The sequence below is a fragment of the Pezoporus flaviventris genome, unplaced genomic scaffold (assembly GCF_033815535.1).
Source record: "Pezoporus flaviventris isolate CSIRO_AGI_PZ_B2104156 unplaced genomic scaffold, CSIRO_AGI_Pfla_v1 ptg000002l, whole genome shotgun sequence".
NCBI classification, from domain to species: Eukaryota; Metazoa; Chordata; class Aves; order Psittaciformes; family Psittacidae; genus Pezoporus; species Pezoporus flaviventris.
Window position 1 is genome coordinate 87,412,465 of NW_026892550.1, and position 12,559 is coordinate 87,425,023.

At 45.1% G+C, this 12,559-nt stretch overlaps 1 protein-coding gene across 3 annotated transcripts; it reads left to right on the top strand.

Moving 5' to 3' along the window:
* Positions 1-224: 224 nt before the first annotated feature.
* LOC133264871 (protein mono-ADP-ribosyltransferase PARP12-like) lies at positions 225-12,086 on the top strand. Of its 3 annotated transcripts, none has more exons than XM_061444940.1 (10): positions 225-2,325; positions 2,537-2,655; positions 2,995-3,115; positions 5,357-5,492; positions 5,962-6,082; positions 7,115-7,205; positions 8,424-8,499; positions 9,227-9,357; positions 11,165-11,316; positions 11,753-12,086. In XM_061444940.1, exons 4-10 carry the CDS (start codon positions 5,433-5,435, stop codon positions 12,031-12,033), a joined length of 912 nt encoding a protein of 303 aa, XP_061300924.1. In that variant the 5' UTR covers positions 225-2,325; positions 2,537-2,655; positions 2,995-3,115; positions 5,357-5,432; the 3' UTR covers positions 12,034-12,086. The 3 variants fall into 3 exon arrangements, with proteins under 3 accessions (XP_061300924.1, XP_061300925.1, XP_061300923.1); XM_061444941.1 differs by having other exon boundaries at positions 2,537-2,651; positions 2,990-3,115; XM_061444939.1 differs by having other exon boundaries at positions 225-2,651; positions 2,990-3,115.
* Positions 12,087-12,559: the final 473 nt, after the last annotated feature.

Here is a 12,559-nt window from a genome sequence, read left to right on the forward strand (position 1 = left end):
ATTCAGATTTTGGCCCAACTCCAGTGACTTTCATTTTCTCCTTTACTTAGACAAGACTTTAGTTAGGTGAGACTTGGGCAGATTCCTGAATGCGTGCATCTTTTGGTGCTGTAAGAAGACATGAAAGACTTCATGTCAGAGCTTTAACTTCAAATATGCAGTCAAATGGCTTGCTGAATCAGTACGTAAATGCTTATTTGAACTATTGACATAAGAAAGGTTTCCATTATTAACATGTCAATGTTATATCCAGATAAAACAGCAACAGGCTATTCCCAATCAGTTAACTGTTAGTCTTTTCCTAAAAAATGGGTACCAGTATGCTAAGACTCTTCTAATGGTGACTGGAGAGACGAATAGCAGAACATGGAGCTTTTTTAATCTTTTGTATCAAGCATTTATGTACTTAGAGTAAAACCAAAGTACAAACCCAATGTAATCTACTGAAACTTGTAAAATTCACCATCAAGATTTGGAACTAAATAAGTTGAGGTTGGGTTTTTTTTTTTGTTTTTGTTTTGGTTTGGTTTGGATTTTTGTTCTGGTTTTGTCTGGGTTTTTTTCAAAGCAATTGAGAATAATATTTCTTGTTATGACTGCTTCCTGTTCCTTTGCTGAGTTAAGCTGGGATAGCAGCACTGTGGTGGCAGGGCTTGTTGCTCATTTCTCCCCTCCCCTCCTGCAGTTGAATTTAGAAGCTGCTAGATGTTGTCCAACAGGAAATCCAGTCTTACTGGGAAAACCATCACAACCTACTCAAAGGTACCAGCTTTAAATGATAATGTGGTTTCAAATGAGAGATGGAAATGTTTTCAGGCTCCCAGACATGGGTTGCTTCCCCCTTGCACTGGACTTTGCTGAAGCTGGAGCCCCTGGCACACCTTCCCACAGCATCACAATGACCAGGCTCTGCTGTGGGTGGCTGGGGAACCAACCTGCAAAAGACCAACCTGCAAATGACCAGGTGAGCCCCATCACCCAAACATAGACTGAGTCCACCCCCTTAGGTACTGGCTGGGGGGATATTCCACATCTTGAGATAGAAGCATGAGGTGCTATTAGCCTGGTCCTGTGCTGCAGGACCCCTGAGAGCACAGTGTGCCCACACTGTAGCATCAGTACTCATACGCATCAAACCTTGGAGCAGTCCAAAATTGCAACAGAGCTTCTGTGTGTCTGCAGATAAACACATGGAAAGGGTGAAGCAGGGAAGCATCCCTTTTCTTGTCCATTTCCTCCAAAGAGGAAAAGGAAATAAGAATTGAAATTCCTGAGAGGAGAAATAAGTAATCCTGCCCATCGGACAATGGTTATTTTATACAGGATAAATCATCTGATGTATGCAAAGAAACAACACTAGGGTGCCTCTGCTGACTATGCAGGAATATAATCTTGCAGGGCTATGTGTAGGATGTCTGCTCTAAGATCTATCAGGTACTGGAAATGCAGACAGATGTAGTACCACAGTTAGAAATCAGAGGTTCAGCAGCTCTGCAGGTGACATTGCAGTTGAAAGTGACAAAACTAAAACGCACGGTGCTCAGGAAATATCAGTTCACAGTGAGCTCGTATCCAGTTTGCAGCAAGTTGTGTGTGTTTAGAGAGGATGGTGTGCTGCTGCCAGAAAAGCCATGTAAACATTTTCTACCAAGCCAGAATGTTTTTCCTAGAGCTGGTATCTCATGCCTGCTGAAGCTCTTGGCTTCAGTTCAGGAGACTATTTTACTACAGAATTCACATATGCTAAAGTAAACCTGTGGGACTTGATCCTATAAATCTCATCAGTCAAAGGGAAGCATAAAAGGTTGTGCAATTTTGTAGCTGAGAGCCAGAAACTATATGGGAGGTCAAAAGCCAGTCAAGAAAGGCCAGATGGGGAAGAAACAAAGTTCAACTTCTTAATTGCATTTGTGGCTTTTTTTGTTTGTTTGGTTTTTTTTGGGGGGGGGCTGGGGGGTGGGTTTTAATATTGTGTCTATAAAATGCACTCACAGTGCAGCCTTTCCAGAAACTAAAATAGAGATATATGTGTTTCAGCCACCACTGATCTGGTCTGACCTGATCACTGACTGATCATCAGGAAATAAAAATGTTCTGGGCAGTTCAGCTGAATATAGGTTGTGTAACCAAGGGAGAATAAATAAAGGTTGCATCTGAGCAAGTTTACGTAGTTAGTACTCCTTGACCTGTTGTTAAGCTTTATGCTTCACAGCTTTCCTGGGCAACAGTCAACTTTTTAGACTGAAAGGCTGGAGGTCAAACTGATAAGCTAACATTTCTCTGATTTCCGTGCAGGAAGAACAGGGCAGAGGCTCAGCCTTCAAGGTAAAGAAATACAAATACTAGGGATGGTACAGAGCTCTGTGGGGGCTGACAGCCTGCCCTGCTGGGCTCTCTGCTTGCTCTGCACTGGTTTGGGTTGCTCCATGCAGTGCTGCATATTTCAGCACCCCCAGACAGTGAGATAACCAACAGGGAGAGTATGTAAAGAGATGCACCCACGTTCTGCATTGAAATTTGGGGTTCGCATTGAAAGGTAACTCCAGCTTTTGGCTGTCAAAGAATGATCTTCAGCAGAAGCTGCTCCCAGCAGGAATCTTGAAAGGAGATGGTCCTGAATATCCCCAGCCACTGGAAGGAATTGGCTCAAGGTAGGTCCTGGTGTGTGACGTCAGGAACCAAACAGGGGTAAACTATGTCATTTCACAGGGATAAGCTAGGCTGGTTTGTAGGGATGTTGATTTTACTAATGCACCTGTCAAAAACATCAGCTGTGCCTGGGCAGTCTGCTCATGCCTGGCAGATGTGCATGCATGTGGCGCAATAACCGGAAGCATTACTCAGCTCCCTTTCCTGAAGGTCAGTGGCTAGTGCAGAGGCATCCGTGACGTCCTGCAGAGAGACGCCGAGAGAGACAGCGAGGTACAGACACATGCAGTTGGGAGTTCACGGGAAGCTCTTGCAGACCAGTTGTATTTTATTTCTGAAGGTCAGATTGCACCAGGGGGACTTTTCACGTGTGGTGCAAAGGTTCAGAGGCTCTTCTGACTGGTGAGCTCATGGCTGATGCCTTTGGCTCCCAGGGTGGTGACTGAGCAGCTTGGCAAGTGGGACTGTGAGTAGGGGAGCTGGGGAGGCAGCGTGTGTCGGGCTTTCCTGGGGTACCGCTGTACTGGGAGGGAAGGGGGAAGAAAAAAGTTGTGGATTCCATTATTTGTGGGCTTGGCTTTAATGCCTTCTAGAAGGATACCTGCTTGCAGTCAGTCATACCGTAGGCTGTGTTTGTATCTTCATTAATTCGTCCTTTCTTCTACATAAGGGAGAAACATACACGAGAAAATGTGGCATGAAGTTGCTTTTTATATATTGGGCCATTCTCCCAAGTAACAAGTGATAGGACAAGAGGCAATAGCCTCAAGCTGCACCAGGGGAGTTTAGATGGGATATTAGGAAAAATTAATTCACAGAGAGGGTGTTCAGGCATTAGAACAGGCTGCCCAGGGCAGTGGTGGAATCACTGTCCCTGGAAGTGTTCAAAATCTGTGTAGATGAGGCCCTCAGTGACATGGTTTAGTGGTGGGCTTGGCAGTCCTGGGGTAATGATTGGACTTAATGATCTTAGAGGTCTTTTCCAACCTGGCTGATTCTATGATTATGTGATTCTGCAGAAGGTGAAGGACCACTCCCTGCCTTGCTAGAGAAATATTTCTATCTATCTGCTTTATGAAGTGTTTTAATTCTGTTTCTTTCTAGTTGGGGTTAGTTGGTGTGTGGAAAATCCCTGCAAGGAACAGAAACCGAACAAGTGAAAGTGAAAGTAGGACACAGAAAGACATTTTTGAAAGTTGATGTCAGGGCAAACTGGGAGCCCTGCGTCTTGGCAGGGGAGCTGGCAGGAGTCTATGGAATAGGGAGAGAGGGAACGGGGTGGGGGAAGCAGTGCAGAAAAGCTGCCTGGAGACCTTAGCCCACCCCACTCCTGTGCTCTCCTTTCCATTTCACCTCCACTCCTGTCAAATCTCACCCTTCAAATCCACAAACTTCAAATTCTTGTGCTGTGGCAGCAGCAGCACACTGCTATGCAGAAGGGAGTAAAAGGACAGCCACATCCAAAAAAGTCTCTGAGGAGTGCTGGATCTCCTGAGCCTCCTGCAATGGGATTTGAGAGAAAATGCATTGGGAGCATTTTTTTAGGAACAGGCCTGGCGGGTGTTACTGCGTACAAAGAGCAACCATGGTCTGAAGACAGTGCTGGAGCAAGCAAAGCAAGCAAAGGCTTCCTTGCAATTTGTTCGGGCAGTCCAGGGCTGCCAAGCCTTTGTGGACCTTAGTACTGCAACCAGCTCTGTAAAGTGCCTCCTGTAATGATTCATCTGACTGGCTTGCACTGAATACCTGTGACCCCTGCCAAAGAATGAAGGGTGTACTAGAGCAGGATAAATGATCATTTAGTTTCAGTTTGAATACTGTGCTCAAATTCTTCAGGCAGCTCTAAGTGGCTCAGCCACAGACATTTGCAAACTCCATGGCATGCAGGTGGGAGCTCTCATTTGTGTGTATATGCTCCTCAATAGAGGAATGTTGTAGGAGCAGAGAAATGATGAGATGCCTAGAAAAATGTTGTCTAGGTCCAAACTTGGACATTCAAAGGAGACTTGAGCCCATCAGAAAGCAAAGTAAAACCCTCTGAATTTGAATTATTGGTGGCTACCTGTCTCAGCTTCTTTTCTTTGTAGGTGCTGTGTCTCCAGGGCAGAAGACAACTGGTGGTGCCTTTGAGAATGCTCCCCTGCTAATGGTCTCAGCTGTGTCCTGCAGCGTGTCTGTTTAGCTGGCTGTCCAGCACCTCTTGGTCTCTTCTCACTGAGACCACTCCTGCAGCCCACACTGCCAGCACTTGGGCACACTGTACCTATGAGTGGCTGCTTTGCTTCCCTGAACATTAAAGGATGTTATCAGTGCCTTCTGAAGGCACTCTGACTTCTGCAGCTGATCACACACTGCCTAGAAGCTAAATCTTACCCCTTAGCCAGGTGGCACCATCGGCCTTCATGTAATGAGCTGAGTTTATTGTGTCAAGTTGTATTTTCTTCCAATGTGTATTTTAGAAAGATGTATTTTAGAGAAAAACAGTGACTCAGGTCCAAGCCACAGAAGTCAGGGTAATTTCTGTGCTGCTTACCATGCCCCATAAATGTACAAACTTCACGTCCTTGGTTCTGGGCCAAATCTGCGCTTCCTAGCTGGAAGGGTCTCCTGAGAAGTGACTAGACTTCGATCAGATCAGAGATAACAAATAGTTCGACAGCTTTGGAAAAGACCCGTATTTTAATCTGGGTTTCTCTTCTGATGCTAGGGCCAAGCAAGCAGCCAGGCAACGATCAGCTGTTCTGAGCCTGTGGGGTCTTCTGGCTCATCCATCTGCTCCCAAAATGGAGTATGCCTGGTACTGGCTCGATAATTCTGGGAAGTGGATTGAATATGGGAAAAAGGTGAGATCCATCTCCTGTTGATGACAAAAATCTCTTGTTAAGCCATCCTTAGAGAGTTATTTGGGGCACATTGCTCTGCCGCTGGTGTTCCACACATGCCGCTGGGTGCCCTTGCATTGCTGCTCTGTGCACTGGTGGATTTGCCTTATTAATTGTCCCACAAAGCAGTACTGCTATTCTGTGAAAGCTTTCAAAGGACTGGCTTTGAAAGTGGGTGTGTTTTGAGAGATGACAGACATCTTTTAGCTGAAGATGACCATGCAGGCTGAAGGCTGCTTTGTTGGTGGTGTTACAAGCAGCAGATCTCTGTGGGGTACCCATCTGTCACTGAAGAACAAGATGTGTGAAGCCTTAGAGGCTTAGTTCAAAATGGCATTCTGTGACAAAGGCTGGGGAAACACTGTTATTTGTGTCACCTAAATGAAAGGCTGGTTTCTAACAGGTATAATTTCTTTGTTTTTTTCTATAGCATCCAGATCACTGCTGTGCCACGGTAACATCTGAAGTTCTAGAGAGGGAATTCCAAGATGACCAGGAAGGCTTTGTGTTATTCAAGGCTGGTTCTCAAGCATATATATTAAACTTTAATGGTAAAGTATCTCCTTGTTTTAAGTTCGTTACACAGTGTAATTGTCTCTAAGGTAGCCTTCTTCATGCAGAGGATTCATCTGCATGTCTGGGTTTCTTTGAACAGGTCTTTTTCCTCCTGTAAGTTTTCTCCAAGCAGAACTTGACCAGTATGTACATCTCTGCAATTTTGAAATGCTCAAGCTTCTAAACTTGTGCATCTGTAGTCAGAAAAGCATGTCTGACAATATCATGTTTTCAGAAGAAGAGCTGAGAGTAAACACTTTGTGATGTCTGACTTAGCATCTGGGTTTATACAACTAAAGAGGAGAAATGAGAAAAGGCAAAAAAAAAATAATGCACCGAAAAGTCAAATGGTAAAGAAGTCAGCCTATGGTAGATGTCTTGCAAGCTAGTCAGAGAGAGCACGCAGTGCAGCAAAGGAAAATTTAGGGCTGGTTGCACAGAGAGTGAAAAAGGAAAATAAAAAATGCTTTTCTGTTTCTCATTTATTCACCCATCTTAAAATCCCTGTTAGCTTTCCAAGCTTTAAATCTGTTTCCTGGCATGAGTGGAGTGGTGTTTAAAGGAGGAAACAATGGATAATTAGCCATGTCACACAGCATGCGCTCTGTGGTATTGTTACAGGACCAAGAAGAGAGGACAGACTTTCCTCTTAGCACCAGTAACAATCCCGCACTGCCAGGACAGCTAGATTTATGGCTTCCACCCTACTGAAAGCTCTTTGTTGCTGTAGGCCTGACATCAGATGTAGTTTTCTCTGTCCAACAGCCTGGATGTGAATGGGTGTGCAGGTGCAGCTGGTGGTTGGGTGCTTTTGAGCTTCATGACCTGTGTTAGCAGGTGCTGACCTTGCTGGGCTCCAAGCAGAAGCAGCACAAATGGGAATGGTTTCAAAGCGTGGAGTGGGGTGTCTGTGGTACAGAGCACTGTGATGTGATATTCAGGGCTACCTCCTTTTCTCTAAACACTTCAGAGTATGTGTCCCTGGACAAAGGTATCTAATTATTGAGTCATTGTGGTTTTTTTTCAAGGCATGGTCCAAATAAACTTGCACTATAAAACTAAAAGGAAAGTTGCCCGACGGCCAAGATTTCTGCCTTCTCAAGATGGACAAGACGGAAGGTAATATACATTCGTTATTATTTAATAATGCTTCTAGGTGACAGCACCTTCCTGTTGAGAAGTTCCTCCTACCTGCATAAAATTCAATTTTAGACTTCTTAATTTGTAAATACCTTTTGCAGACCCTTTTCAATGGCGAATTCTGCAGTCACAGTACTTGTAAATTATGAAACCCTTCCATGAAGCTTGCTGGAGGAATGTTTGGTGGCAGTCTCTGGCAGCTGTAAGAGACCCCTTGAGTAGGTTTATTCTCTCTGTGAGTGCAAGGCCAGGACACATAGGGCTGACACAACTGTGCTAGGAATTTTTATTCCTTGATTTATGCTCTGACAATACTGAATAAACTGTGCACAGTGTAGGAACAAGGGACTGCCAGTCCTGAGAACTATGGAGCAGACAGATGCTATCTATCCCCTGCAAAGCTGAGGGTAAAATAAAAATGCAGAAGTAAATCCTTCTAATGAAGTGAACTGGATGCACTTATTTGGGATACCTTATCTTATGGCTGTTTTTAAAGAAAGTTGACAGGATTTGAGCATGTCTGGTGTAGAACTTAATTGTGCTACTGCTTTATTCTAAAAAGAGCCATCTTTGCATTAGAAACTCACCAGCAGGCAGTGAACATGAAGCCAGGGGTTCAATTTAAAGGTTACTTCAGCCAAGGGTGGTTGATTCAAAAAGAAAACAAACTGCAGCTCCTGAATGGATTCTAATGCTCCTATTGCCTGGGTTAAAACATGCATGTGCACAGGAGGGCGTTAGTGCTGGAAGTTGTTAAGCAATGACTGGTGCAGTAGTCCCTGCAGGGCACAACTATCCACAGCAGTCTCCTGACATGCTTGGTCCTGGGGACAGGTCTGGCCAGTGACTGAGAGCTGAGTGGCTGCATGGAGGGAGAGGGCGTATGCTTCCGTTTCCCGGCAGAGGTTCAAGCAGCACATGTCAGGTCTAGCTGGAGCAGTTGTATAAACCACCTGGCTAGAGGCATGCTACTTCTCATTTGAAGCTCTCCTACCTGCCAAGAGATGCATTAGTGCCAGTAGGATGTGTGTGGAAAACTGGACTTGAGAAAGGCATGATGGTTATGTGGAAAGTAAAACAAAAATGAAAAGTCTGGGGATATGCTAGGGCTGATATACAGCCAGCAGCTGCATCCTTTGGAAGGGGGATTTGGTTAGGAGTATAGTGGACTGACTTGCTCCTTTTTCTTTTCTGCAGCTCAAACATGACTCTATCCCATTTTGTTTGTCCTCCAGAATGGGACCAATCTGCACTGCCCGATATTGGGTTCAAGGTAGGTCTTTCCAGCTCCTCAATTTGTAGGGCAAACTAGATCCTGTACTCATTTTTCTGAGAACGTGACCCAAGGCGATTGAGATGTTCCCAACTATTAAACAGATCTTATAAAACAAGTAACTATGAGGTGAAACAAGGCTGACAGTTTCACATTCAGAATAGAGCCATGTCTCCTGGGAGGCTCTCTGAGACGCCCAACACATACCACACAGGATAAGAAAGGCCCTTTTGGCCCTTACTGATCTTGTCCTTTGCACTCTCTGAAGGCACCTGATCCTCTGATAAACTGCATCTTAAGGGGGTATTGAAGTATTTCCTCCATTGATTTGAAGCAAAATGTCATTTGGTGTAGTAAAAACTATGGCTTAGCCCTATAGGGAAGGAGCTAGGGTGTCAAGGTGAAACTGATACTCTTTTCCAGCCTGAACATTGCTGTGCACTTCACCTTTAGGTTACTCTGAAGTAAAAATAATGTAGACATGGAGGTATGTCCACCACAGGAAGCTCATGTGGGATTGCATTCATTTCCCTCAGTTAGTGCCTGTGCTTCCACATGGGGAGTGAAGGTGAAGGTGGGGAGAGGAAGGTTAACTGGAAAGACAGAAGCAGCTTGGGATTTTAATGATAGGGCTTTTTGTCTCACTTGAGGAGGTTCATGAGTCCTTTGGAAGGACTAGTTGTTACTGTCAATAGTTCCTTATTTTTGGTGTTTTTAAAATTTTTAGCTGATAGAGGTCAGCTGCACTTCCCTTGAATACAGTAAAATTAAGAACCTGTTTGAGAAGACAATGAAGGATTCCTTTATCCACAGACTGCAGAGGATCCAGAACCCAGCGCTTTGGCAAGTTTTTCAGTGGTTTGTATCTATTCTATTTCATTATCCTTATGGTAGCAGAAGACTGGTATTTCCTGATCTGTTGTCCTCCATAATCTGCGTTAGGCGTTGCCAAATCCAGCAGCCCAGCAGAGGTGAGACTGCCACGTATCTGTCTGCCAGGTCCAGCTAGAAGTGAGACTTAGCACGTTCCCAGTAGGTGCAAACACACATACACACAAAACATGAACATGCACACAGCTGGCCACAAAACCTAACACAGACAGCATGGCGCTTATTCAATCATAAATAGCACCAATGGTCTCATCCTGTCCCCTTCCTCTGGCCAATTGGGATGAAAGCCTGTTACTGGAACATACATACATGCATGCATCCCTGACATCCATCCCATCCTAGGAACTGGTCTTAGACACTCACCCTACTCATGTGCTGGCCCCTGGGTCCTCTTGTCTTCAGTTATGTTCTGCATAGACACGCACCCGTATGCAAATGGAACTCTGTGGACTTACGGTGTCTACAGTGGTTGGTCTGGACCCCCTGGTCCCTTTGGTAAGCAAGCTCAGACCTTCTGGTCTCTCCAGCATCTTATGACTGCTCCAAAAGCTGGCTTCCAGGCCAGTGACCCTCCTCTCTGTCTGTCCAGCCTTATGTTGGCTAGTGATCACACACTGACACTCACACCCTCGCTTGCTGCAGGTGCTGGCACTGTAGGCATATGGTCTTGTGACCCAAGGCCCTACTCCAGTTGCTGCACCCAGACCCCCATACATGCACATGTGCACAGACTGAAGAGTCCATCACCCAGGTAAGAGTTAGAAATGAAGTTTAATGAGAAGATAGGGTAGACTGCATGGATCAGGCACAGGGCATAGCCAAACAAGCCTACTGACTACACAGTTGCCTGTTTTTACACAACCAGCTCTTTGTACCCCCTTATCCACCTATTTTCCCATGTTTGTTCCTCCTCAGACCATCTTGGTCCCTCCCTTCTCCCACCTACAGTTTCTCTGTTAAACATGCCATTATAAGTCCGGTGCAATCCTCAAATACTCTTTCCCTCTGTCCCATAACAAGCCTCACACTCTCATAGGCAGTACTCTCCTCATGTCTGTGAGCTGCTTTGCACCCTTTCCACAGCTCACAGTGCTGAGTGTCTCCGTGGTCCCTGGGGCAGCCCTGGGAGTTACTGGTGCTCCTCTTTTTATTGATCAGTTTTTTTTGGGTTGTTTCTGTTCTTTTGTGTGTGTAGAAATGAGCCTTTTATCATGTAACCTAGCATGGGGGGGGGGGATGTGGAGGGGTGTCTCCTTAGTAGTGTTATTAAAAAACAAAGTTATTTTCCTTCACCATTTCTGAGCTGTGAAAATTCAGATTTATTCTTTTTCTGTTAGCCTCTTTCACATAGGAGTTTGGCTGGGTTTTGGTTTTGTTTTTTTTTTGAAGGACTTTTTATGTGATAAAGATAGTGGTAAATATTATACAATCTTCACTGTGGCGTCATACAGCACAGTTTTATAATCATATTTATGCATTCAGGATTTATATAACCTGGGAACTGACCAGTTCAGTCAGGAGATGTCTGTCTCTTTACGCTCTCATGTGGTATGAAACTGTGGGTGACACAGTCCATAACGATGCTGAGAACATTTTGTTTTGCTAGAAGGAGCCAGCTATGCAGCAGGATACCAACAGAGTGCAAAGCAGGCAGTAACCCCACTGAGAGTGCTTTATGTCACTGTTCCTCCGTGATCCCAAAGTGGGAGGAGTTTTGTTGGGAAATTGTCCTCATTTGAACCAGGGTAACACATCATTCTTTTTTTGTCCCTAGGCAAAAGGAGCAGATGAAGAAGCTCAGCAAATTGGAGTGTGTGGATGAGCGGCTCCTGTTCCATGGGACAAGTCTGTCCCACATGCCTGCCATCTGTGAGCAGAACTTCGACTGGAGGGTGTGTGGGACTCACGGGACAATGTATGGGAAAGGTACGAGTGTGGAAGTGTTAGGTTCAGGGGCTGTAGCAGCACAGGCTGCAGACCCCAGCCAGGTTAGTGGGTGTGAGGTGACTGAGTGTCCCTGACTCCTGCTCTTCTGCTATTAGGGCAGTCTCACCTGCATGCATCTGCATTGCTGCAGGCAGCATCCACATCAATCCCGGTTTGGGAGGTGCTAAAACCAGCCATCTTTGCCTCAGGTACCTGCTCTTCAGCAAAGCTCTTGCACAGGTGGAACTGGGATGTTGGTAGCAAAATGTGTCTGGAGATAGTCAATGCTTTAAAATAAGCTGATGTGGGACCACCTGGCAATGATGTGTATAGAGCTACCTGGGGTTGTTGAATTGCTGGCTGCCGAAGTGCGGATAGCAGATGTTTGTTCCTCGGTTCACATACTGTCTTTCCTGTGTCTTTTTCTGGTCCTTAGGAAGCTACTTTGCCAGAGATGCCAGCTATTCTCACAAGTTCTGTTCCTCTCAAAGTGGTTGCTACAGCATGTTTGTAGCTAATGTTCTTGTGGGAGATTTTGTTCAGGGAAAACCCGAACACCTTCGCCCTCCACTCAGAGACAGCAATTCAAACAGACTTTATGACAGCTGCGTGGATGACCCAACAGACCCTTCTATCTTTGTCATCTTTGAGAAGCACCAGATTTACCCTGCCTATATCTTGGAGTACAGGAGCAATACCCACTGTAGGATCCTGTAATGAATGCTGGATTCTCCTTTGAATTTACACTGAAGAAATTACACTTTAATACATCTTTTTTTTTTTTTTTTTTTTTTTAATGCTATTCAATTTTAGTAGTAGCTTTAGAACATATTGTAATGCAGCAAACCAATATCAGTCCCTTGAAGGATTTCGGGGCATATTTTTTTTGGAAGCAGAAAGTGCTGAACTTTCAAGGGAACTGGAGCACCTCCTGTATGAAGATAGGCTGAGAAAGTTGGGGCTGTTCAGCCTGGAGAAGAGAAGGCTGCATGGAGACCTCATAGCAGCCTTCCAGTATCTGAAGGGGGCCTATAAGGATGCTGGGGAGGGACTCTTCATTAGGGATAGTAGTGACAGGACAAGGGGTAATGGGTTAAAAATTAAACAGGGGAAGTTTAGATTGGATATAAGGAAGAAATTCTTTACTGTAAGGGAGGTGAGGCACTGGAATAGGTTGCCCAAGGAGGTTGCAAATGCTCCATCCCTGGCGGTGTTCAAGGCCAGGTTGGACAGAGCCTTGGGT